At 55.7% G+C, this 26,757-nt stretch overlaps 2 protein-coding genes across 2 annotated transcripts in view; one reads left to right on the top strand and one right to left on the bottom strand.

Moving 5' to 3' along the window:
* The first annotated feature begins 7,508 nt into the window (after positions 1-7,508).
* UTS2R (urotensin 2 receptor) lies at positions 7,509-8,663 on the top strand. The gene has a single exon (XM_068975838.1). The coding sequence runs from the start codon at positions 7,509-7,511 to the stop codon at positions 8,661-8,663; it is 1,155 nt and encodes a 384-aa protein (XP_068831939.1).
* An 11,472-nt stretch (positions 8,664-20,135) lies between these two features.
* The window catches only part of OGFOD3 (2-oxoglutarate and iron dependent oxygenase domain containing 3), a 14,943-nt gene continuing 8,321 nt past the window's right edge, over positions 20,136-26,757 (bottom strand). Inside the window, exons 5-9 of the mRNA XM_068976507.1 lie at positions 26,307-26,371; positions 25,320-25,376; positions 24,901-25,054; positions 22,720-22,843; positions 20,136-20,661 (exon numbers count right to left, since the gene is read on the bottom strand). Of these exons, the coding sequence (XP_068832608.1) occupies positions 20,525-20,661; positions 22,720-22,843; positions 24,901-25,054; positions 25,320-25,376; positions 26,307-26,371 (537 nt within the window). The 3' untranslated portion in view covers positions 20,136-20,524. The remainder of the gene's footprint in view (positions 20,662-22,719; positions 22,844-24,900; positions 25,055-25,319; positions 25,377-26,306; positions 26,372-26,757) is intronic.

Below are 26,757 nucleotides of genomic sequence, written 5' to 3'. Positions count from 1 at the left end.
CCCTGACCTGCACAGGCCACGGTAGCACAGGGCAGATGTCCAGGCACCCAGGACCTCACTGCACCAGGGGCCAGTTGACCATTCCTTGGCTTGAGCTGAGACTCTGGCCTGTTCCAGCTTTAATCTCTGTCTTCTAGGGGCTTCAGCCTTGTGCCTGGCAGGTCATACCACACGGACCCCTATGATTTAGGAGAATCACTTCCTCCTGCCACATCCTAGCAGTCCCACAGCACAGAGGCCCCTCCTCCAGGACCCCCTCCTGGACCAGCCCCCCTCTGTGGTTAGAGAGGATGTCTGTGTCTTCCCCTCACTCAGCCAGGAGCCAAACACAGCCCAGATGCAGCTGCCCTTCTGTCTTGGGCAGCCACATGAAAGGTGATCGTGGCTCCTCTCCTCACTAGACTGAACATTTCTTAAAGGCAGGGACTGTGGCATCACCTTCACCTTCATCGCCATCATTGTCTTGACCACCAGTGGTTACTGAGAGCCCCCAGCACTTATAAGCATGCTGCTGCTGCTAAGTCACTTCAGTCGTGTCCGACTCTGTGTGACCCCATAGACGGCAGCCCACCAGGCTCCCCCGTCCCTGGGATTCTCCAGGCAAGAACACTGGAGTGGGTTGCCATTTCCTTCTCCAATGCATGAAAGTGAAAAGTGAAAGTGAAGTTGCTCAGTCATGTCCGACCCTCAGTGACCCCATGGACTGCAGCCTTCCAGGCTCCTCTGTCCATGGGATTTTCCAGGCAAGAGTACTGGAGTGGGGTGCCATTAAACTCCTTTAAATCTCTCAATACTCAGATGAGATAAGGTCTACTTTTAGTCGCATTTACAGATGAGGAAATTGAGGCACGGAGAGATGGTAGTTCCCCTGAGGCCACGCAGCTGCCCAGGGAAGGCACCCAGATCCACACCAAGGCAGCTGGAGTCCAGACGTCCTTGGCCAACTCCGTATCTGGTCCAGGGCTCTCTGCTGACTCTGGCCAACATCTGGCCCTAGGAAAGGCCAGATTAGTTGGGGTGTGTGGCGTGGAGCACCACAGAGCCTTTCAGAGGGTGAGTGAGCTCATATCGATCAGGTTAAGAGAAAAAATAAAAGTGCAAAAAGATAGGTACAGTATGTTCCATTTACAAAAAAATGTTAAAGCACATTATGAATTGCACATGGCAAAGACATGATCAAAAACAAAGTCTGGGAGTCACCAGGACAAAGTCAGGACAGCAGTGCCTCTAGGGAGAGAGGAGAATGAGAACTTGGAGGACTGGGGATGCATTCTTTCCTTAAACAACCATTGGAAGCAAATATGGAAAAATACCATCACTTGAGCTAGATGGAGGCACCCAGGTGTGTGTTATATACGGAGTGAAGGTTAAAATACTGCCAACTGCTGATAGCGGAGCTGCTGCTGCTGATGGTAGTGATGGAGGTGGTGGTAAAGTTGATGGTGATGATGCTCCTGGAGATTTCTAAACCTAAAGTCTATCTGAGTGTGCACTTAAATACTCCAGGAGAGACCTGTAGGAACAGGGACCCCCTATCTTGGATTCTACCTGCAGCAGAGGTGCCTCCATTAGTTTGGAGGCCCAGGCCCCCCACCCCACTGCTGTTTTCAGGGGTGGGGCCCTGACCTTCTGGTTTCCCAAGGAGGCAGGAAGGAGCATAATGGCCATGCTGAGGGGAGCAGTGCCTCTGTACCCTGCTACCGGACAGAATCAGGAGTTAGAGCCCACGGAGAATGTGAGGATGTGGCCTTGGTTGTTTCAGGACAGAACTGGAGGCCCTGGGGTTTCTATCCCATCTCCTGCACCAACTCCCATTTTGCCATCCCCAGGAGGGCTCTTGGGGCCTCTGCATCCAGCCTTTTCACTCAGCATACACAGTCTCATGGATTCTGAATTGGGGCCCTTTTCCACAGGCTACTCGGCCTGAGTGGCCCCCTGGGACCTGGGAGGCAGCAGCGCTGGACCTGCAGCGCCTCTCCTCTAGGCAAGAGGGCCACAGGGCTCCCCTAGGGGCCCCAGTGTCAACAGTGAGAGAGACAGTGTTGTGTGTACTTGACATTTCTCCTCCCTCTCCCTGCATCCAGCTTTCCCGAACCTGAATATTTACAGTCGGGACCTCTCTGAACTTGCATGCACTTCAGTCACCTGGATTGCTCAAATGCCGGAGGCTCTCTGCTAGTCTACAGGGGCCCGCCTCCAGCTGGAGACCTGGACAGGTTTTAATTGGTTTGATTGCAATCCTCATCCCTCCAGCTGGGTCTCAAATCTTGAGCATTTGAGACAAGGATTGGGGAAATTGTTTCTGAAATTGAAATTGAAATCAAGTAACAACATTAGCAGTGGCATCAAGGGAAGAATCTCCTAGAAAATACAGTTAGCTACTGACTGCAGAAGGGCCCTGGGCTGGGGGAGGGGCAGCCAAGCAGGTGTGTTCCTTCTGGGACCTCCTTCTGGGGCAGGGGTCCCCCACTGGGCCCCAGACAGTCTCTGTCAGTGACTGGTGAGGCTATGTGGGCCATTTCTGCCCAACTCTGGACTCCTTCCCCTCTTTGCTCTCCTGCAAGGGGCTGGCCTAGACTCTTACAGGTGCATTGAGGCCTGTTTTCCCTCCACCCCCAGTCCTACTCTCTCTCCTTTCTCTTTCCAAGGCATTTTTTTAGGGGCTGGGGGGACAGGACAGTGACAAGATGTGCCTCTGACAAGTCTGTGGTCAGGCTGGGTGGGGACCTGTGAAGAGACCCCATGAAGCCAGATGCAGCCTATGGCATCTCATTTTCCACCTAATATAGTAATCCAGTTGGAAAAGAGTTCTTGCAGAAAAATGATCATTTCAAAATATAAGGAACCCATAATATGAAGAGCAAAGCTTTAAAGTTACATTTGTGGAAAGTGGGAGCTTTATGATTATGATTTAATGGTCCATAAAGTGAATCAGAGACAGGCAGAGTTTAGTTTGCAAAGAACACAGTAGATCTCAGGGATGTGGTCCACTAAGCCGAGGACAGCAGCCCCAGCTCCCTGCAGGATCCTGGCCCTCTCTCCTCAAGCCCCAAACCCCAACCGATGGAGCCATTCGGCTCCTCTCAGGTCCAGGCTAAGGACACAGTGCAATAGAGGAAGAGTTTCAGATAATCTCCCTGAAGATGTCCCTTGAGAGGACATATCAGCCACCAGCACCTTCAGGTCTCACAATATTTCCCTCTCCTTCCATTGGCTCCTGTCACTCACACTCAGGACAGCCCAGCCTCTCCCCTACCGTCCATGGGGTCTGTCTAACATGCACGCTGGATGGGTGTCTGTCCTTCCCTCATGGTGCAAACAGAGAGGAGGCCTTGGGCTGTGTGGCCTGTGGCTCTGCAGGACGTCATGACCAGGAGATGGGCCCAAGGCTGATCTGAGATGGGCAGGGAGCTGACCAACACCTAAACAGATGTTGTCCTTGATCATCCATATTTCCCAGCCTGCAGCCATGAGGGCCTATGTCAAGCCAGGTTGCTCATGACCCCAACAGCTAACCTTGGCGGTGTTCCTGGAAGCTTCTCTCTGTGACCTGGGCATGCCCTTGGTCACAGGGTGTTTGGACCAAAGGCAGCAGATGAGCCTGAACACCATGAGGCCGACCAGCCTGAATCACCTGCCCACAGGGCAGGAGGATGAGAGGAAGACCTGCCTATGAGTCTACCTGTCCGAGAGTAGTAGTGGGTTGACTCAGGCACACCCCCGATGCCAGGGGCCTCCAGGTTCAGGGTCAATGAGGAGTGGAGAGCAGTGCTCGGAGGGCCCCAGGGCCCCTGAAAATGGAGTCATCTGGAAAAGATCTGACAACTAAGGACAGTTAGGATTTTTCAAAGAAATAAAGGAAGGACCATGATGCATAAAAGGAACAGAAAATTATAAATCAAAATATTCATAGCAGCGCTAGTCACCATCACCAAAAGAATCCATCAGGGAAGAAGGGAAAAACAAAGTGGTTTACCTTCAATCAGAAGATACTCTCCAGTCTTCCGAATACTTCACTCGTTTTCACAGAATACTCTTCAGTCTTGAAAAGGATGGAAGCTCTGACCCTTGCTACATGAAGGAAGCTCGAAGACATCATAGTAAGTGAAAGAAGCCAGACACTAAGGGACAAATGGATGGTCCCACTCACAGGGAGTCCTTAGAGTAGTGCAATCCGTGGAGGCCAAAGAAGAATGGTGGTTGTCAGGGGCTGGGGGAATGGGATGTGGAGTTGTCTAATGGGGACCATAAAAGGTTTGTGTTGATAAAAGGTTTTGGAAATAGTGGAGTGCACATTATGATTGTCTTTAATGACACTGGGTCCTGGCCTCGCATGGGTCTCTCAGAACCACCCTCCACTCACTGCGGGCCCCCCCCCCCCAGGTGCAGAGGAGGGTCCAGGGCTTGACTGACAATCTGAATCCGAGTCTGAGGCTCAGTGCCTGGGAAACTGAGGGGTGGTGGAGTGCAGAGGGCGAAGGGAAGCAGAGACACTCTGCGGTGGGGCCAGCCAGGCTGGACTGAGCTTCACCCCACGGATGCGTCTGGAGTCCCAGCTGCGCCGTGATCTGCCCTCTCGCTTTGCCACCCTCCGCTCCCGCCCCTGCTGCCCTCCCCTCCCCGGGCCTCCGTGGCTCCCCCCACCGCAGCGCATCCTCGCCCCCTCTCCAGCCGCCCCCCTCCCCCGGGTTATTAATATCCGAGCCGGGCGCAGGGCCGCCGCGCATTCCCAGCTGGCAGCCGGGCAGGTGGCGCCGGCGACAGGGGCCTGGGCGCGGAGCGCGGCTCCCCGGGCGAGACCAGCGGACGGGCTCCCCTCCACCACGCGCCCCTGGGAGCCCCCACGTCCTCTGCGCGCCCCTACCAGGTAGAGCCCTCGGAAAGGTTCCCGTGCAGCGCCGAGTGTTTGGAGACGTTTAGCGACTAAGCGCCCGTCCAGAGCACGACCCCAGGGGGCTCGGCGCCCGCACCTGACGGCCCGGTGACGGAGGTGGCCGCAGGCACAGCGAGGGTGCGGGGCGGCAGAAGGGGCCGGGACACTCCCGGGGGCGGGGGGGCCCTCCCCGCTGGCCCGCACAATCCTCGGCAGGATCGCTCGGCCACGAGGCCCTCCCAGCAGACCCCCGGGAGATGCGCGGCGCTTTGGAGGGTGGAGAGGGTGAAGTGTGCGCGGTGGGCTCGGCGGCTGTTTCGCGTCCCTCCTGGGAGGTCATCCGCCGGGTTCGCGGCAGCCCCTGCGGGAGGGCTCTGGAACCCGGACCCACTGGGGGCTGCGGCCGCGGAGGGCGCCTCGGGCCGGTAGGAAGGACCCCAGCTTCCCTCGTCAGACCCGAGGCTGAGCCAAGTCCCACGGGCAGGGGGCCTAGAACAGCGTCTCTGCACCCAGCTTGCCCTTCTGCACCGAGGGCTCAGTTGGACGCCCCGTGTTAGTTAGTTTATCCATGTTAGTGCGAACGCTGTACCTGTAGAGGGAAAAAACCGGGAACCAGCTTTATCCGGCCACATTATCCCTGGATGTGGGGAGACTGAGCGATAAAGGGGCCTCTCCTCTCATTCAGGTATTCAAGTTTTAGGTCTTTTTTTTCTCATGAGGGTAATTTTCATACAATAAGCACGGGTCATGAGTGTGCAACTCCAGGAGTTTTTACATGTCCGTAGTCGCTAAGTCGCGACTGACTCTTTGGGACCCCATGGAATGCATAGCCCGCCAGACTCCTCTGTCCATGGGGAGAATACTGGAGTGAGTTGCCATGCCCTCCTTCAGGGGATTTTCCCAAACCAGGGATCAAACCCAGGCCTCCCGCACTGCAGACGGATTCTTTACCATCTGAGCCACCAGAACACCTGTGTAACCAGCGCCACATGAGGACGTAGCAGAAGTCCATTCCCCGGAGTGCTCTCGGGCGCCCCCTACCAGTTGACCCCCTCTTCAACCACTCATAGAGGTTTTGCCTTTGCCCCAGCTTCATTCAGGTAAAGGGAATTATAGTGTGTACTCTTCGTGTGTGGTTTCTGTTTCAGGCCCCCCCCACCCCACCCCACTCAACAGAGCATATTTGAGTTTCATCAAGTTGTTCAATAATTTCATTTTCTTCATCGCCTTGGAGCATTTTTATTGGGGGGGGGGTCACAGTTTCTTTATCCACACTACTATTCATGGACGTTTGGGTGGTTTCCAGCTTCTGACTGCTATGAACATTCTCACTCTTGCTTTTTGCGGCCATTTGCCGTCTATGGGGTCGCAGAGTCGGACACGACTGAAGTGACTTAGTAGTAGTAGTACCACTAATTTTTATTGGCATAAATCTAGGAGTAGAATTGCTGGATGAGAGGACAGACGTGTGTCCAACTTCGCTGAGGGTGCCAGATTGTTCGCCACAAGCGGCTGCACTGTTCTTATCCTCTACTAGCAGTTCAGGAGTTCCTTTCCTTCATGTCTTCCCAGCAGTTTGACGAATTTCCTGTTGAAATTTTGTCTTTTTTTTCCCCTTCTTTCAGTTGAGTCATTGGTCTTCATTGATTTGTAGTTCTTTCACATATTTTGATTACTAGTTCTTTGTCTGATATGTGTCTTCTGATCATCTTTTCCCAGTCCATGGTTTACATCTTTTACTCTTTCAGGGGAGTTCTTAATTTTCATGAAATCCAATTGGTGGGTCTTTTACTGCAAGAATTTTTTGCTTTTTTTTTTTTTTTTTGAGAAATCTTTGTTTACCCACAGTCGTGCAGATATTCTCCTATATTTCTTCCAAAGCTTGATTAATTAATTGATTTAATCTATTACATACAGGTACACAGTCCACCTTGAATTGTTTTCTTGTGTGGTAGGAGACAGGAATCAGGTTTATTTCCCCCATGTGAATAAAGGAAGATTATGAGGGCTTTCCCCTCTTTATCTAACATCTTTTCCTATTTGAACTTTAAAGTCGGCAGATATTACTTTTGCAGTCTGAACAAAAAGTATTTTTTAAAAACACACAGGAGATCTATATGGGGAGGAAGACACAGGGGTCAGCCTGGCTTCCCTGCCCTTCACGGATGAGGAAGTGAGAAGGCCTAGTGAGAACTCCTGGTTCATCCAGGAGTGAACCATCCTGGTTCATGCCTGCTGTGCTCTGATTTCCAGGAAAGGCCATCGAGCTGAGAGGCCTTTGAACTTGCACCGTGGCCCATGGTGGGAATGCTACTGGGGCATGCATGGGGAGCAACTGCTCTAGGTGGTTCTCTGGTCCCCCTGGATAGCTGGGGAACTGAGGCAGGGTGTTAGAGTTCTGCACGGAGAGTCCCCAAGGGGGCGTCACAGTTGGTGAGCACTGTCCCTGTGCAGGCCTCCCCAGCCTGGTGGGAACTGTGGCTTCTTATGGCCTCTTGGGAGTGGGAAGGGGTGCCTGACCTGCATCTTTAATGAGCATCCTCTCCCGCAGGAAAAGCTTGTTGCCCACAGATGCCCCCTGTCTACCTAAAGGAGCAGCAGGTCCCAGCCCGAAGCCCAGTGTGAAGTGGCAGAGATGGCGCTGAGCCCAGAGCCATCAAGCAGGTTCCCGGTGCCAGCTACAATGGGCAGCGCCATGCCTGAGCTGCCTGGTGCCCCCAATGCATCCCTCAACAGCTCATTGGCTAGCCCGACGGAGCCCAACTCCCTGGAGGACCTGGTGGCCACGAGCACTATTGGAGTGGTGCTCTCGGCCATGGGCGTGGTGGGCATGGCAGGCAACGTGTACACGCTGACGGTCATGTGCCGCTTCCTGTACACCTCTGCCTCCATGTACGTCTACGTCATCAACTTGGCGCTGGCGGATCTCCTCTACCTGCTCAGCATCCCCTTCATAGTAGCTACCTACGTCACCAAGAGGTGGCACTTCGGCGACATGGGCTGCCGCGTCCTCTTCAGCCTGGACTTCCTGACCATGCACGCCAGCATCTTCACCCTGACCCTCATGAGCAGGGAGCGCTACGCCGCCGTGGTGAGGCCCCTGGACACAGTGCAGCGTTCCAAGGGCTACCGCAAGGTCCTGGCACTGGGCACGTGGCTGCTGGCACTGCTGCTGACACTGCCCATGATGCTGGCCATCCGGCTGGTCCGCAGGGGCCACAAGAGCCTCTGCCTGCCAGCCTGGGGCCAGCGCACCCACCGCGCCTACCTGACGCTGCTCTTCGGGACCAGCATCGTGGGGCCCGGCGTGATCATCGGACTGCTCTACGTCCGCCTGGCCCGGGCCTACTGGTTCTCACAGCGGGCCTCCTTCACGCAGACGCGACGGCTGCCCAACCCCAGGGTGCTCTATCTCATCCTGGGGATTGTGCTGCTCTTCTGGGCCTGCTTCCTACCCTTCTGGCTGTGGCAGCTCCTTGCCCAGTACCGCGGGGGCCCACCGCTCGCTCCCCGCTCCGCCCGCATTGTCAACTACCTGACCACCTGCCTCACCTATGGCAACAGCTGCGTGAACCCCTTCCTCTACACGCTGCTCACCAAGAACTACCGTGACTACCGCCAACGCTCGCTCCACAGCAGGGGCACCGGTGGGCCTGTGGGTGTCCGCAGCTTCCCGCAGGGCCACACCCGCTGCCAGCGCGGCTCGGGTCGCTCCGTGTCCTCCAGCAGCCAGCAGGCCACTGAGACCATCGCACTGTCCCAGGCGGTCCCCGGGAGTCTCTGCGTCTGAGAGTCCCCAGCCTCCCTGTGGGCCCTGGGGGTAGGCTGTGGGGAGTGGCCCCTGGAACCCAGGTCCCTCCTGGACCACTCTCCCCACTGTCTGCCGCCCTTGCCCAGTCCTCTTCCAGAAAGCTCCTGGCTATCCCTCACCCCTCACTCACTTCAGCTCCATCAGAGCAGCTACTTTCCTCATAATGCCCAGAAGAGCTCCCTACCCTGTCCATCTGTGAGGGTCTGCAGGAGGCTCGGGCCCAGGGCCAGCTCCTAAAGACCGTGGTGAGTGGAGTCTTCACTGGCCCCCTGCAGACATGAGTGCATACCTGACGCACGACAGGGTACACTGTGGCAGGTGACACCGTGTCGCCACACAAGCTGCCTGCGTGGGACCCTCCTCCTGGCACAAGCGCGGCCCCGGTGGCACCCATTTCTCCCAGCTGCCATGTGGTTCCGTCCCTCACAGCTTCAGCACCTGGAACAATAAATGCTGAGCTCCCTGAGCCTTGCCTGCCACAGCAGTGTGGGTGGGGTGTCAAGGGAGGCAGGACCCCCAGGACGTCCTCCTGCTCTTGGAGGAACCCATCTGCCTGACCAGTGAGGGGACACGTCTGGCCATTCGGCCTTCCTGACATGATGAGTGGGTGCCATCCAGCCTGAGCTAGGCCCTGGGTGTGGGGCCTGAGACCCTGGGGCGAGTGAGGCAGGGAGCCCCCAGCCTCAACCTGCTCAGGGAGGATGGGTGGCTGGGACATCACTCTAGGGCAGGAACTTGGAGCTCAAACTAAAACCATGAGCCAGAATTACTCTCCCATTTGCAGCTCACCTGCCTCTCCCTCCCCAGACCTTGGGGGGATGGGGGGGAGTGGATCATATACAACGCACGTAGGGGATTACCTCATGTCGCCTGTGTACAGCATCCCAGTTGGACCTCCTATGGACACCAAGACCATCAGGCCCTGCCCACAGAGAGCCCACTCACAGGGAAAGGTTTTGGACCTACCCCAACCCCTATCCCACACTCCGGCGACCAGTTCACTCCACACTGTGCCCCTAATTCACATCCCACATCTGGGCCCCAGCCACGGCTGCACACACATCAGACTCAAGGCCTTGACTGGATTCTAATGTGTGGGCAGGTGGAGATCTGGCCCCTAAGTATGGAGTGTGAGGCTACTGGCCCCACTTGGGACCCCCAATGTTTTGGGAAGAAAACAGCCCAAAGTTTGTACCTTGATCAAGGCCCCATGTCTCTGTTTCCTGAATCCTGATTCCAGGATGTACCCAGAAGGCCCCAGACTTGGAAAACAGAAACCCTCCCCTACCCCGAGTGTCCCTGCAATCCCCACTCATCTGCACATGTGAAGGTGTTCTTTGCACTATTTCTTGGCATGATACTGAAGAACTTACATTTTTGGCCCCAAATTTAAGACCTGAGTACCCTTGTTAATGCTCCCAGGTGGGCCGACTGAGCTTCTACTGCCAGGCCTGGGACAGCTGCAGGGGCTGTCTTCCCACTTCCCACTTAGAAGTGCCCCCACCCTCCTGCCAGCCTCTGGGGAGCCTCATGATAACACCCTGAGTGTTTCAGAGTGCTTAAAAATGTCCAGCAGGCTCTCATGCCTAGGTACTCAAGCATACAGCCACGTGGAGACTCCTACTGGCCTACTACGGCTTGGCCAACCTCCCTGGACCCACCGCCCACAGCCCCTCCCTCTCCCCTCGCCACAGGCCCCCAGGACTCACCAGTCAGGGACCGGTGATTTATGGAGGCCTAGTCTGGCTCAAGACCCACAGTCATCAGCCCATCAGGCACGGTGCCTGGCCCTTGGCAAGCCGGAGAGCAGAGAGCCCTGGGGTGAGGGGCCAACTGGGGTGAGCTTGTGTATGGCTAGAATAGGGCTCTAGAATAGCAGGTCAGGGCTCCTGTTCAAATGCCACAGCTTTATAGGGGGAGTTTCACACCATAAAACTCATCCACTGAAAGTACAAGTAATGATTTTCAGTGAAAGGACAGAGTCATGTAACCAACATCCCAGTTCAGTCTCGGGCCATCTGTCAGGCCGGGTGTGAGTGCTCAGCCACGTCTGACTGTTTGTGACCCCATTGGGCTGTAGAGTCCGCCAGGCTCCTCTGTCCTGTCAGGCAGGGAGCTCCAAAGAAATCAACCAATAGGGCAGACGTATAAATATTAAAAGGTTCTTTAAAGGAATTGGCATAGTGATTAAGGGACTGGCATGTCTGGGATCCATTGGCGGGTGGGGCAGCAGGCTGGTGGGCTGGAAACTCAGGGAGAAGACGCTGCAGCCTTGGGGCAATATTCCTTCTTTCCCAGAAACCTCCGTTTTTCCTGGAAGACCTTTAAGCACCTAGAGGAGCCCCACCCACCATGTTCCGGGAACAGACGCCCTTCTGTAGTGTGGGCAGAGCTGAATGTGCCCCCGTGGATGAACACGTGTTGGTTGTGGGCATTTGAGGTGCTTCCACCTTTTCCCTAAATGAACAGGGCCACCGTGACCACCCGTGGGGGCACGTGTCTGCCACCCCTCCAGCCGCCCTGCGTGAGGGCTCCTGGTCTCCTGGCTTCTCCATCCTGCCCACCCTGCCCTTGCTCTGGGCAGGCACCGTTTTACGACAAAAGAGCAGCTGTTCTGGGTAAACTCGGATTCGAAACAGGTGGCTCTGTGATGGCGACCGGCTCTCAGAGTCACGTGTCTGCAGGGCTGGGGCCCTAGGCCTCGCTCAATGGGTGGTGGCAGGCTGGTGGGGGCAGGGGCACCCCCTTCGCATCCGCATCACCTTGGCTTCCAACAGGAGTGAGTCCAGGCTTCCTTACCTTCAGCTCTGTCCCAGGAACCTGGGGCGTCCCCACCTGGTAACGTGTACTGAGGGAGGGGCAGCCGGCAGGGCCCCTCAGGAGAAGGGGACATCATCATGGCCACCTTCACTGTGGGCTGTCCTGGTTCTATGGGTCGTCTGAACCCTTATGACCAGTTTCCCATGTCCCCAGAAAGGCACTGGATAGGTCACCACCCTATCCCCATGACTTGGGGAAGGCCCTGACCAGGTCTCCTCTCCCCTGTCCCCAGGAAGACACTGACAGGCACAACCACAGGCCTCACATCCTGCTGGGAGGATGGGGCTTCTCCAAGTGCCGAGTATTTTCCAATAGTTCAAAGGCAGTGAGGAGGGCTTCGAACCCGGGGTTTGCTCTGCAAATTGCCTTGTGTTACCTGGAGCTTAAGACCATAGGGCTTTGCTGGAGATCTGCTGGTGTGGACACCATGGGAAGCAGTGTGGATGCCATGGGACCAGGTCATAAGGAACACAGCCAGGGAAGCCCCAAAGGGATGTTCACCTCTGGGCGCTGCAGCCCTCTGACCTTAAACCCCCACACACCTCAACCACAGTTGAGGCCTGTGGTGAGGGGCCTTGTCCTGGGGTGGGCTGCTCCCTGCCTGCCTCCTGTCCCTTCCCTGCCTGCCCCGGAATCTCAGGCCCCCACAGGTGCCACTGGGCCTGGGCCTCTGCTCAGGCATCCTTCCCCCATTGTCAGGGTCCCCAGTGACCCAACAGTCTGCACTGGACGTCCTGGATGACAGCCTCTGCTTCTCCTGAGCAGGGGACCACCAGGCTGTACACGGAGCTGCTTTATACATGCAACTGGGGAGAGAGGGAGCGGGACATGGGCCATCACTCCAGAAAATGGTGATAATGTCCCTCGCCACTCTACAAGCATCAGCTCAGCAAGCTGAGCTCCTGAAACCAGGTGGAGGTCTCCCCTGGGGCCTCCGCCCTGCTGGGCAGAGGGGCCAGTAGGGGGTGTGGGAAAGGGGGGAGGGAGAGAGGGAGGAGCAAAGGGGAGGGGTGAGGGAAGAGAGGAGGAGGGGATGGGGGAGAGAGGAGTGGGAGGGGGTGGGAAGTGAGTAGGCAGGATGGGAGGTGCAGCGGGAGCTCCTCTCCCACAGCACAGGATGTCAGGAGCTAAGAGGAGCTGCTGTCTGAGTCCAGCCCGGGCCTCCAGGGCAGCGGTGGTTAGCAGTGGGGATGAGCAGGCTGGCGACTGTCTGATGGATGAGCATTCAGGCTGAAGGTCACTCAGGGTGATGGATGAGGTCTCAGCATTTAAATGCCAGCCACCCAACCTCCAGACTTGCAGATGAAGAGGCCAGGCCAAGGCCAGGCTCAGCCCACAGTGCTCCTGACAGCTTACAAGGCACCACTGCACTGACTTGGGTCCCTGACCACTGCCCAGGGCCACCCCCAGCCCCCACCCTGCATCGGGGGAACGAATTTCTTTTCAGAGAAGATTGCTGGGATCCCTCTGTGAGACACTAACTGTGCTCCAATGGAATGTTTTGTGAATATGGATTTTGTTCCAGCAGGGTTCCCATGAACCTGGGTTAATAGGGTACAGGCTGGATGGGAAGGTCTTTGCTGGGGTTGGTGCATGAAGCTCTTTTAGAAGACCTTGGGCACAGAGCCATGGGGACTGGGTGCCCAACTGCATGAGGGCCAGGCCTGTGGGCATGTCTCCCCATCCCATCCTCAGCCCCTGCACCCTCTACCCTGAGTTTTCCCACCCCACTCCCCTCAGTTTCTATAGCAAAAACAAGGAGTGGGGACAGTGATCAGGCAGGCTGTGGGGCCTGCGACTAGGACAGTGGTGGCCGGCACCCACTGGGGAATGAATGAGTGTATGAATGGACAAACTGTGTCCCTCTACTAGGGACCTGCTGCCCTCTCATATTCTGTCGTCTGTCTTCCTGGAGATGGTGGAGGGGGGAAGGAACCAGGGGCGGATGAGTGCACAGCCGAGTTCACAGCCAAGCTCACAGGAGGTAGAGGCATCCAGGAGCCTGGTGGTGGAGCCCTGGGGTGATGGATTTACCAGGTGCAGGCACATTCCTGCCCCGCAGGCCAGATAGTTTCCAAGAGGCTCAGCCTTGGCAGGGATTTGGTTGCTGACCCGAGGTCTTTTTCAGACCCAGGAGAGTGGCCTGTCCCAGTCCACAAACTTGTGCCCTGTCCCAGTCCACAAACTTGTGCCCTGAGTCCCTCCCTCCAATCTCCCATGGGTCCCCGGGGTAGGAGGTGGAGAGAGCCCAGCTCTTGCACCAGCACACAGAGCGCTCAAGTCACTGGGCTGCACGCCCAAGACTGCCGCACTTGGTGTAAATTTCTCATCAACAAAGAAACACACACAGTGCAAAGTTTCCGCTACTCCTAATTTTTTCAGGAACTCATTCTTTGGGAATCGGATTGCACCTACAACCAGTAGACACCGCTGTTTACCTGCCCAGGGAGCTCTCTCTGCTTTTGTAGACCATCCTTATCAAATGGAGTTCGGGGGTGGGCAGTACCAGCGACAGTAGCCCTGCCTGGTAGGGTAGCCCAGCCAATTTGTAGAGACCTGAACTCTGACCTGATTCCACGCCTGAACACACCCACCTGAAGGGCCAGGCTTGGGGGGCAGGATGCTGGGGCTCCTTTCCATCCTGGAGAAAGCCCTCGGCTCACAGGCACCTCCATTTACATACCCACCAGGCAAGAGAGAGGAGGGAGCTCAGCCAGCAGAAGGTGGGAGCCCCCACCCCAGGCAGGGGGTGGGGATGGCCAGAGTCTAGCCTGGGCCCTATACACCCACAGACCACCAAACTGGGAATCGGAGAGCCCCGGGGCCACCTGCAGGAGCAGGTTTTTCCATTGGAATTCCAGACAGATGATGCTCTGAGCAGGAAGCAGCCAGCAGCCAGCAGCCAAGAGCACCAGACTCCTGCCTTTCCCAGGCTGGCCGAGGGCCCAACCCCACACAGGGGGTGGGGTGAGGGGTTCTCCTGGGCCCAAGTGAGGAGAGCCCCATCCCCTGAGCTGTCCAGGGCGGGCCCCCAGGCGGGACGGCTCTGTCCTGCCACCTTTCCCCTCCTGGAGCTGTGGAGACGGAGGCATGGTGGGCCTGAGTGCTGAGTGGGATCAGAGCCAGGAGGCAGCTGGGTGTTCGGCGGCCCAGGAACTCCAGTCCACCCCCTCTGCCCTTCCTCCGTGCACAAATTCCCTGGCCCCCCAGGAGGGCCCCTCAGCGAGCTCACCATTGGGTCATTTTTTTTTACAAAATTCTCTTTATTCCCACTTCAGTGCTGAGGAACCAGGCCACGCCGGAACCACAAGGAGCCAGGAGCACCCATCCTCGGCTCGGTGGGTCTATTCCCCTTTGCCCTTCATGGCCTGAGGCACCCCACAGTGTGATTGAAAGCCCAGAGCCTGATCTCAACCCAAAACTGTGTGTCAGTGTGAAATACCGAGGCTGCCTGGGCATCAGAGTTGGCTGCCCCGCGCCAAGATTCTTCCCCAGGGCTGCGACGAGTCGAGGCCAGGCCTGGGGCCTGATGGGGGATGGGGAACCTCCATTTCTGCCCTTGGTCTCCCAATGTTCCCCACTCCTCCCCCCATCCTGCATCCTCCCCAAGCCGCAGCAGCTGGGCAGAGCTAGGATGGACCATGTGTGCCCCACAACACGCCCTGCTGGGCAGTGGGCAGCTGAAGCCCGGGAGACGTGGCCAGGAGGTAGTCCTGGTGCGTGAATGATTACAGGGATGAGGGAGGTGCTGAAGGAGTAACATGAGCCTGTGTGCCCACCTGTGATGGACATGGGAGGGCTGCCTGAGCTGACAGTGAAGTTGGGGCGCCAGCTGGGGTCTCCTGGGCAGGACCTGAACCTGGCTGAGGGGTCCGGATCCCCCTCTGAGGGGTCTGTGCCTGAAGCCCAGCCTCAGGGGGCAAGACCCAGGTACCCTGGATGCAAGGCCTCAGCGAGGGTTCCGAGGAGCTGGTGGGCATGGAGGGTGGGGGGGTCCCCAGGAAACAGCGACCCCACCCCCACCCTGCACTGTCCTCAGAGACACAGGCACAGGAGAACACGTGATAGGGCCCACATGGGGTCTCATTGATAAGACGGCTCATTATGTCAACCTTGCAAACAAAGAATAAATCACAGTGATCCGTGAGACTGACCAAATTGCCCAAACGGCATCCTGTTATCTCACTGGCACCTATCTTCTCAAAGCTGCGAGATCACCAGATTCCAGACCTCCAGCTACGTGACCATCCCTTCAGAGAATTTTTCACTGGTGGGGTATAAGAAGGACTCTGTCAGAAAGAGAGAACGCTGGTTCTCCTAAAGAGCCAGTCACCCTCTCTTTTCTCTCTAATAAATTTCCTTTTCTTGCCTGACTACCCCGGTCACTCTTTTTCTCTGCACTCACCTTACAACACCCACTGCTCGGCCCCTACTCCCTGCCACATCCCCCTCACCCCACAAACCTTGCTAGTGCCTTGGAGTCCCTACAGGGCAGAGAGAGGGGCAGGTTTGGCTACATGGGGTGGGCAGCGAGGGCGTTGAGGGGCCAGGGACTCTGGGAGCGGGCAGCAGGTATAAGCACATGGCCCGCTTTTCCTGGGAAGGAGGTCTTGGTCCAGGACCCACCTTGGGTGTGCAGAGATCCTGGACAGTGTCTACCCACCTCCCCTTCCTCTCCTCTCCCTCCTCCTCCTCCTCCCTGTTCACCAGAATTTTTCAGGAATGAGGTCCTTCCTGAGTGCCCCGAAGCTGTCTGTTCTTTATCAAGGGGAATGAGAGGAGATGAGTAAGTGCCCCCCATGTCTAGGAAACCCAGGGACAGTTGGCAGGGGCAAGGGGCTCAAGCTGGGCACCTGGCCAGGTGTGTGGCCACAGCAAGATTCCAAGCCCCTGCCTTCTGGGTCCACTGGGATGGAGGGTAGTAGCCATGACTCCCAAGCTGCAGGTGGAACTGGTGTCCCTGATGGCCTCAGGAAGGGGGGCTGACCTGCACCCCCAGCTCCACTGGGATCTGCTCGGCCTCAAAGGTGCTGAGATAGAAGGAACATCAAGGTGGGGCCACAGATCTGCAGGAGACAGAACACAGCCATCCACCCTGGTCCAGACTCTTCCCACTACTCTGCAGGGCATGGTGTGCTGGCCAGCACGGGGGGTTCAGGCCCCCAGGGGTGAACAGTTACAGAGGGGTAACTAGGGGGCGGGGGGCGCTGGGATGGTAGACGCCTGGAGGGTCTCTTCCGGAGAGGAATGGGGGCACTACACTTCTCCTGAAATTCAAGATCAAGATCAGAAACTGGTATTTACATGTCAGTGCGTCCAAGGAGACCCCGAGATGGGTTGGATGGGGACTGAGGATGTCTCCCTCTTCCCCGGGGCCACCAGGAGTCTCCAGCCTGGAGTTTCACTGAGGTCTGGTTCACTGGTATTCTCCCCTGCTTGGCCTCAATCTGCTATTCCATCTCATCTGCTTTACTGCTTTGTAATTTGTCGATGTGTCTCAGATTGTACACATGCTAGGGGATAAAATCTTGCTGCCCCCACCTGCTGCCCCTCCCCCTCCACCCCAGCCCCTCCTTTCCAGGCTGAGCACTGCCAGGGCCCAGAGTTTGGTGTGACTGGCTTGGTTTCTGGAAGATGCTGCGTCACTGGGGACTCACATCACTAGAGTCTTAGGTCCTTGGTCTCCTAGTCTCAGGGATGAGCAGAAGTGTCCCCACACCCCTCCTCCCTCTGAAAACTTCTAGAAGGTGTGGGAGGCCCTGAGATGCTGTGACTTCAGAAGGCAAACGAGCCAGTACCCAGTGGGCAGGGCAGAGATGCCACCAATTAGGGGGCTGGCAGTGGGGACCACTTCCCTAGATGGCATGAGTAAACCCTCAGCACAGCCCATAAGGCCCACCCAAGGCCCCACAGTGCAAGCCCACAAGGTGCCTGGGAGTTGGTGCTGCCTGGAGGCTGAGGGCTGGTGGGGACTGGGGCGGCTTGGTCCCATTCTCATGTGAACACCGTGTTGGAGAGGAGAAAAGGGAAGCGAAGTGGCTCCAGGATTAGAAGATCCAGACTGAGAACGAGCATGGATCCCAAGACCCTTCAAGGCGCTTCCAGTTGTAATTCGAAAGGGAACAAACAGACTGGTGTTTTGCTCTGGATCAGCCCTGAGATGGGGTGGACAGCTGTGGAGATTTCTGTAAATCCTCCATCCCTCCAGTAACACCCCTGTGGCCCCTGCAACAACCCCCTGAAGCCACCATCCCCTGCTCTGCAGCCCCTGCCCACGGGCCTCACACAAATCATGGGGATGGCACAGCCACGTCCTTCCTGCCTGCTCATGCTGATGCCTGGTCCTGCCATCTGTTGCTGCTGAGCACCTTCCAAGCCTCCCCAAATCCCAAGACCCTCCTCCTCCCAAGCTGCCCTGAGGCCTGGGCACCACTGCGCTGGACAAGGCATCAGCTGCACCTGCCCACCTGGTAAGAAGGCAGAGGCCTGGCACAGCAGAGGTGCCAGGCTGTGAGCGGCAAAGCCAGCCTCAAGGTGGACACAAGTGACCCCACCCTCCCTCCTCTGGCCGAGCCCAACTCTTGCACAATTGGTGGGGCCACACCTGCTCTGGATGCCCTCCCTGGCACACTGCGGCCACTTCTGCAATTTCTTGCCCTTTTCTTCTGTGCAGGGCAGGAAAGGTAACTTGCAGCCTGAGGGAGGAAGGCCAGCTCAGGTACCATCCCACTGGGTCAGCTCCTGACCTGATGTCTTGGCTTCAACTCTCAGTGGGGCTCAGCTGTGTTCAGGCCTGGCCCTGGTGGCTGGCTCGCCAGCAGAGCCAGAGCGGCAAGCCCTTCTTTCCAGCAGTGAGACCAACGCTCACTTTCTTTGATTCAGACACTAAACACTTTTTAATAGGAAATAAGTCACTCAGCAGAGGGTATATCAGGACCCTCACTTCTCCCTGGAACAGACCACGTCCACCCTTGGTCAGGACCTCCCCGCAGGACTGAGGAGTTCACGAGGCCCCAGGTGAGCACTGCTGGGGGCCACCCAGCACGTGCACATACATCTCCAGGGCTTACACACTTTTTCTTTAAATGAAGGACATTCTTGTTTTCGCCCAAATCTTTATTTCTTTGTCCAAGAACTTCTGTGATGAGTATGAAGAGGATAAGTAGCAAAGACTGTCAATGAAAACCAGTTATCTTAGTTATTTCTAAAACACTTCAACCACAACTAAACCATCAGACCCATGCCCGCCCCACCACCACCGCCCTGAGATGTAGCAAGTGGCCGTGTGGGCCATGGAACACCCAGGGATGTCTGTGCATCCTCAGATTGAGGGTACAGCATCACTCAGATAACTCAAAAGTTATAGAACAAAAAGAGGCCCGCACTGGGCTTTCCTATCAGAGTTCACAGCATCCCGTTCTGAGACCAGAGCAACCAACCTCTGAAAAGCCAAAATGGGAGAAATCAGAGGACAACCCAGACGGGAGGAGATAGCTTTTCCTGCACAGACTGAGGCTGCTGGTCCAACCTAGAGACAGTGTGTCCAAGCATTGTGACCCTAAGATCACCCCGGTCTGCCACCCAGAGCCTGGCCTTCATCCTTCCCAGACCTGCCCAAAGTCCTTTAGAAATAGGAACCATGATCCAGGCTTCTGTGGTGATGGGGGACCCACCACCCCACAACCTGTCGTCATGATCCAGAGGGGAGCACACGTCTTCGTCTGCACGTGAGAGCTAGGCCCCACAGCGCTGAGACATACACATCATCGCCCGCCGGCAGGAGGGACTCCCGGCAGACCAAGGTGCAGACCCAAGGGTCCCAGCTTCCAGACCCTCACTGAAGCCTTACGGGCCTCACAAGGGCTCATCCCAGGGTCCAGAAACTCTGTCCCTCCCTGTAGAAGCCCGATGGCTGCAGAGCTTGGGGAACCCGTGGGGCTGTGGTGGCCAAGGGTGCAGCCTTCTCTAACAGAGGGGGCAAGGGTCCACACTGGGTGGGCGGAGGAGAAGGTGCTGTGGTTCCTCCCGGGTCAGGGTGGCCAGGACAGTCCTGCCCCCACAGCCATTTCTGGGGCTCTCTCAAGGAGGGTGGAGCAGCAGGTACCCAAACCCCAGGCCGGATGCTTTGTGGGGCAGCCCTGAAACCTTGCCCAACCCTGGCAGAAGCCAACTGATGAACACGACCCTCCCCCTGGGCTGCGCTGCCTGGCCTCCCCCACGGCTGGTCTATTTACCATTCCTGGCTCCCCTGACCATTACTTTTACGTAAAAGGCATGGATGGCTCTGAGACGAGGAGGGGGTTGTAAAGACCTGAACTTGTACAGACAGACCCTCAGCTGGACAGGAGGTCCCAGGTGAGCTGAGGATGGCCACATTGGGAACACACTCCAGGCTTGTGTCAGGGACCCTGGCCGGTGATGGAGCAGAGCCCAGCCTGGCATGAACACAGTCTCAGGGTGACTTTCAGGAACCGGCAGCATTGGGGTGCTCTGCACAGAGCTACCAGAATATCAGATGCTCACCTCCACCCAGAATGCAGCACTGTCAGCCCTCCCAGCCCCACTATTGCTGCCCCTAGAGCCGCCTGCCCCCCAGAACCTTCTCCAAGGTGTCATGATCATTGATTTTGCTTCCCCGAGCGGAGGCTGCTGGCCCTACTTGGCTTCGTCTGCACTTAAGTCGGTCTCCAGTGGCCAGGGAATGACCCTCTGTCTGCTGACAAATGGGGACTCCACCCCGGGCACAGGACTCCTTCCTGAGAAAGGAGGGAGTGGCTGCCCTGCCAGCTCCCAGGCCCCATGTCAGCACAGCACAGTCAACACTGATCCCTGTGAAGGGAAGCTGGTCCCCTCCATTTACTCACAGTTGAAAAATGATCGAACATTAGCAAATCAAAATTTGGGATGATCCCTAAGGCACCTTGTTCAGTGGAAATGGTAGATATGAGTTGAGCGGGAGGGAAGGGTGCATGTCCAGCATGGCTGCTTCCGGGCAGGGCTGCTGGGCAGGCCGCCTGTGGCTATGTGAGCGTCGGGTCTGAGATGCCGTGGTCGGGGTTGCAGGTGAACGCAATGGTGATGGCATAGCGGGTGCCCCAGCGGACCTTCTCCACTCGATGCAGGTTCTCAGACCCGGAGGTGAAGAAGGATACCCGACCTGGAAGAGGGGAGAACAAAGCATGACCTCGAGGTCACACACATAGCTGGGCCCCAGAGGACCTGCATTCAGGCCAACTCAGGGACACAAGGAACCTGTGGGCTGGAGAAACCACTGATGCAGGAAGGCGGAGCTTGGAGTCAAACCTGCGGGATGAAGGATGCCCCAGTCCTGGGCACAGCCTCTCTGTGGGTCAGCCTAGAATTGCAGTGAGGCCCTGCCACCCACCCCAGGCGCCCCTACCAGCCATGTGACCTCCCCAGGCTCACCTGAGGATCTTATTTCTAATCACACATGGAACAAAACCAAACCCTGGAGGGTGATGACAACGTTTTAACAGAGACTTAGAAAAAACAGGTCAAGGCCACACCCAGCACCTATAGCTCCCTCCCAGGGCAGCTAAAGACAGGACACAGGAGGGGGCTTCTGAAGGTCCTGCAGTGGGCAGGTCCTCCAGCCATCTGTTCAGAGAACCCAGTGTCTATGTGCTCCAATATTTACCTGGCCTCACATATACCACTGTAGACTTTTTTTTTTAGGACAAATGGAGTTGACCCTAATGGAATCATTAGGGAGGAGCCTGGGATCCCACAGATGCCATGTTCCTACCACATGGCCCAGCACCAAATGTCCCATGACAGGGGCTCCCCTGGTGATCCAGTGGTTAGAAATCCACCCTGCAATGCAGGGGACATGGGTTCAATCCCTGGTAAGGGAACTAAGATCCCACCTGAAACTAAGCCTGCAGGCCGCAATGAAACATCCCACATGCCACCACTAAGACCAGATGCAGCCAAATAAACAAACAAATTAATTAATCAAAAAAGATTTTTCCATGACAACTTCATTTCTCTTCAAAGGTCACCGCCAGGAACTTAACTGCTAAATCTCTGAAAAGAGGAGAAAAGTCTACCTCAGAGTCCACTGTTTTCTGGTTGTAAACAAAAGAACTGTGCTCTGCCTGAAAACAGCAGAACAAAAGAAAACATGTAACACACAGAAACCTCTGCGTGGGGCCTGGGGACACCAGAGCTCAGACCCTCCTCTGGACCAGCCAGGCTGCCCTTGACCTAAAGGAAACACTCTTTCCCAGAGCAATCTGCAGTCACACCACTTCCTGAGGCCCAAGTTGTTAAAGGCATTTTGTCCTTGGTTTCTCTAGTTTCAATCACACCTGAGACATCAGACAAGCAGCCAGGCCAGTCTGCACAGTGGGCTCAATGGCCTCCTTGCCCATCCACGCCATTTGTGCACCTCTAACCCTGCACACACGGTTATCAAATATCACTGGCTTGCAGCAAGAGTTGGGGGTCTCTAGGGGCCCCCAGTGTTTCTTTCTTGCACACTTTGCAAACAGAGGCACCAAAGAACAGAGAAGAAAAGACTGAGGAAAAGTCAATATCCTCACGGCCTGTGGGACAACAGGAAACCATCCACCCCTCAGGTTGGACCTTTGGAGGGAAGAGAAGCTCATATTGGTGCAGGAAGAGGTGATTTGAAGAAATAATGACCAACACTTTCCCTACTGTGATGAGAACTTTGACTTTTAACCCAATAAGCTTGTCAGGATAAATACTTCAAGTGGGATAAATACAAATTCACACTGAGGAACATCATAGTCAAACTGATGAAGCCAGAGACTAGAGAGCAGCTTGCAGGTGCGGAGAGCAAAGAGGCAGCTACTACAGGGAAGGGACAGTGGTGAGGGCAACAAGGGGGCCAGAGGAAAAGGAAGATGGTTTTTTCAAAAAGGAAAAAACCCACCAATCCAGGATTTCACCTCCAGTGAAAATATCCTTTAGAAAAAAGCTGAAATAAGAATATTTTCAGAAAATCGTCATCAGAAGGCCAGAACACCATGAAATGCTGAGGCAGAAGAGGAATGTACCTGTTGGAACCTGGATGCACAGGAGGGAATGGAGGAGGCTGGAAAGTGAAGAGGTGGGAAAACACTTGGCGTATTTCCCTGTTAGTTTTCACAGGAAATAATCAACTGTATACTCCGCATCCCAGGAAAGGCCACAGTCAAGCACCCCAGAGTCCACCTGTGAGTCCTACCTGCTCTCGGCTCCACCGTCTTGTTGGCCCCCTCCTCCATGAACACAAACCGCCCCCCACCGAAGTCGTCCAGGTAGTCGGAAAGGTATAGCAGCGACGTGTAGTCAAAGGAACCATAGGTCACCTGTGGGCAAAGCATGAGGGTACGTCACCATCTGCTTGTGGGGGGGCTTGGTTCTCAGGGAAGCACAGAACCCAGGCCTCACACTGCCCTCCCAATGGCAGAAAACCCTCTGCTGAGCACCAGCCTGCCAAGGTGACCAAGGCCTTGTCACCTTCTGGTGAATTCAGTTCCGCACTGTCTGCAGAGCTGGACTTTCTACACAGACCTGGGCTCCCTCCACGTTCCCCACCGAGACCCCACGTGGGGCTCCTTATCTGGTATCAGGGCACCAATCAAATATCAGAGTGACTTAAACCTGAGAACAGCTCAGGGCAGTGCCCTTGAGTGGCTTCAGCAGTGAACCTCACATCCACTGAGCTGCACAGAACCTAAAAGAGACCAGGATGAGGGGTGTCCAGTAGCCTCACCCTCTCCTACCCACTCAGCTCAGATACGGCAAAGGAACCACCCCAAACTCATGTGAGCACAGTGGCCTGGGGAGGAGGCAGGTTCCGGCAGGTGGCAGGGATGGCAGAGGCTGGTGGGGCCTGAGCTGTCCTGAGTCGGAGGCTGGAGAGCTTCACAGCCAGGAGCAGATGCTTCACTCCTGGAGTCCCCTCATGGGAGGACATCTTTTTGCCACATCCATGCATGAGTGACCCCTTGGCTATGACAACCACCCGGGTCCTGTAGACCCTGTCACAAGACCTCCTAGCTCTAACACGTCTGAGGCCACTGTGCTCATCACTACTGACTTGCTTTCTCTGCCTGAATATCTTCCTTATCTTTCTTCCTTCAAAGGGGATCAAGGAACCAGGCTACCTTCAGTGTTGTCTCTCCTAAACCCACCCTTCCCACTATACGGAGGGTTGCTCTTTCTTCACGCAGGGAAATTCTCCCAGACTCCATCCCAAACTCCCTTCCCCATTTGCTGCATGAACCTGTCTGTCCTCCGCACATGCTGTCTTTGCCCTCAACCCCTTAGAACCTTGTTTTCCCCTCTGCAATGTCTACGATGATCTTCCACTGAAGGTCTCAGCCCTGGTTCCCTAATGAAATAATGCATCTACAGAATGATTATTCAGTGAGGCAATGGCTGCTAAACCTGTGAGGTGAGAGTGATCAGGAAGCTTAATCATGAATGGATGAGTTTGAACCCAGTGATCAATCATAAGCCCATGGGAGCACCTGGGGTGATGCCCAAACTTCCAGCCTGAGTCCCCTCGAACCCCCTGAGCTACACTGGCTCAGATGAGCCACTGGCCACATACAGCTGCTTCACTTAATTAAATACTGGGTTCCTCAGTCTCACTAACCACAGGGAAGTGCTCCTTCCTCCGTCAAGCTCAGACAGTCGAGATTAAATAAACACACCAATGTCTGACCGAATTTCAGGCAGAAGCCCAATCTGCGACCTTCTGCCCAAACCCTCAGCTTATTTTTCACTTCATTTCCTTTGTTCCAGCATCAAGCAATGCAGAGATTATCTGGGTCACCTGAGCGCACTCACAGCTGGGGTGACCGCCAACAGCCCTCAGACGTTTCTGTGGCCAACTCTCCCCTGGCGCCATGCTGGGCGTGCTGGCCGAGCAGGTCAGGGTGGGGCTGAGGGGCAGGCGGGAGGGGGCTTCAGTTGTGGCTGGTGAAGACCATTGATAGATTAGGTGTCACCGTGTCTAGGGAACAACAGGAGGTCAAAGAAGAGGAATCCACAGAATCCAGAGTGGTCAGGAGATCTCCCCCCTACAAAAAGGGGGAAAAGAGGGCCTCCTGGGCAGGGGGGGACGCATGTCCAAGGGAAGACCACCCAACAGAGAGGCTGAATCAAGGCCGGGTGAGGTGACATTTGATGAGGCTCACGGCTCAGGCAAAGACAGCTCTGCATCTGGGAACAAGTAGCAGAGGATGGGCCCCACCAGGCCCGCCCTGTTCTGAACACACGTTTCACCAGCTTCTCTCACCTCACCACACGAGAAACAAGTCTTATTTCCTTGACAGCATCACCAGAGGGGAAACATCTGAAACCCCAACTACGTGAACAGACAGCACTTCAGCGGACAAGCCCCGGCTGCGCTCACCTTGTCCACGTGCGCGTGCCAGTATTCGTCGTGAGCCGTCCGGGCCTCCGTGCTGTTGATCCGGGAAAAGAAGGTGGGCTTTGTCAGGTGCAGCGAAGACGCACTGATGCCAAACGCCTGGGCGATCGCCAGCTGGACCTTCTGCCGCACGTCCCTGCCGAGAGGACACACGTGTCACTCAGAGCAGCTGGAAGAGGATTCTCCACAGGCCCATGGGACCCATATCAAACTATACCACAAAAAGACGTGAACTGGAGGAGGAGGAAAGGTGAGCAGATACACACGTGGGTTCACACACATGTGACAGGGTATCATGTGCAAAACCAAAACCCGAGTGCCAGTTCTGTGCAGGACTCACCCAAGCACTCCCATCCCCCCACTACCTTCCCCAGCTCTGACCCGGGAGCTCCTTCCCTCACCGGTACAACTGGAAGTCCTCTTCTGAGAAGATAGTTTGTATTTTATCCCCAAAGTATCTGTGAAAAGAATAATGAGTATTAACAAATGAGACATTTTATTACTGTTTCCTTATTTCCTTTGGGTCTTCCCTGGTGGTTCAGATGGTAAAGAATCTGCCTGCCAAGCAGGAGACTCAGGTTCAATCCCTGGGTTGGAAGATCCCCTGGAGAAGAGAATGGCTACCCACTCCGGTATTCTTGGCCTGGAGAATTCAATGGACAGAGGCGCCTGGTTACGGTCCATGGGGTTGCAAAGAGTCAGACATGACTGAGTGACTAACACATTTCCTTTAAATTCAGTCTTTCCTCCAGTTAACCAGCAAGTCCTTGAGAATCAGCTGGTCCTTCTTATCTTGCAGCTGCTCTTTCTACAATAACCATGTGAGAAAAGGGAAGAGAGTGGGAGGGCGGTACCTGGCAGGTGAAACTGTTAGTTTCTCAGTTATGTCCGGCGCTTAGTGACCCCATGGACTGTAGCCCATCAGGCTCCTCTGTCCATGAGATTCTCCAGGCAAGAATACTGGAGTGAAGAGCCATTCCTTTCTCCAGGGGATCTTCCCAACCCAGGGATCGAACCCAGGTCTCCTGCATTCCAGGCAGATTCTTTACCATCTGAGCCACCAGGTGGGGTGACATCTATTAAGGTTGGGAGATCTCTTGCTTCTCCTGGCCCTCAGGAGGCAGCTCTTAGGAGCATAGCCTGCCGCTCACCTCTCCCTCTGACCCTATTCCTCGGCCCCTTCCAGACTAGACTGTTTCCTAAAGCAAGGTGAGTGAGTACCCAGCCCCTTGGAAGAGCTTAATCTCCCAGTCCTCACTTGGCCACAGCCTGATGGCAAATGCTGAGGTTTTCCCCAAGACTTGAGGCCCTTCTGATCCATACACACAAGCCTCACTCAGGTGTCCCTGGATAAAAAACGGGCAGACCCTCTCACCCTAGGTTCTCACCTGTACAGGTTCACAAAGTGCTTCCCAACAGACAAGGCCCCTGAGTGCAGGTCCAGGATGGACGCCTGGAAAAGATGTTGGCAGAGTAGCGTGAGGGCTGCCAGCAACGTTAAACACAAATTCCCGAGACGTATCCTTGCACACACAGGTCAGGGCGACAATGCACACAGGCTGGGTTTCAAGACATTTGGACAAAGGTGTGTGAGGTGCTGGTTAGTTTCTAGAACAGGAGGCCCGGGAGTCATGCAGGTACACTCGCTTTCAGCCTGGCTCCTTTCACTGAGTATCACCTCCCTGTGACTAACTCACCTGGAGACGGACATGTGGGCTACTCCCAGTTCAGGGGTGTTGCAAATAAGGCAGCTCTGACACTGGCAGACAACGTTTTTGTCATGGGAGATGCTCTCGTTCTCCTGGGTAAATGCCCAGGAGTGGAATTGCTGGGTCATCA

This window comes from Capricornis sumatraensis, chromosome 8 (genome assembly GCF_032405125.1).
Source record: "Capricornis sumatraensis isolate serow.1 chromosome 8, serow.2, whole genome shotgun sequence".
Classification (NCBI taxonomy): Eukaryota; Metazoa; Chordata; class Mammalia; order Artiodactyla; family Bovidae; genus Capricornis; species Capricornis sumatraensis.
Note: the sequence above shows the minus strand (reverse complement) of the source record. Positions and strands in the feature narration are given on the sequence as shown.

Excerpts from the sequence above, each read along its gene's own strand:
- UTS2R (XM_068975838.1), top strand. The coding sequence starts at position 7,509 with ATGGCGCTGAGCCCAGAGCCATCAAGCAGGTTCCCGGTGCCAGCTACA.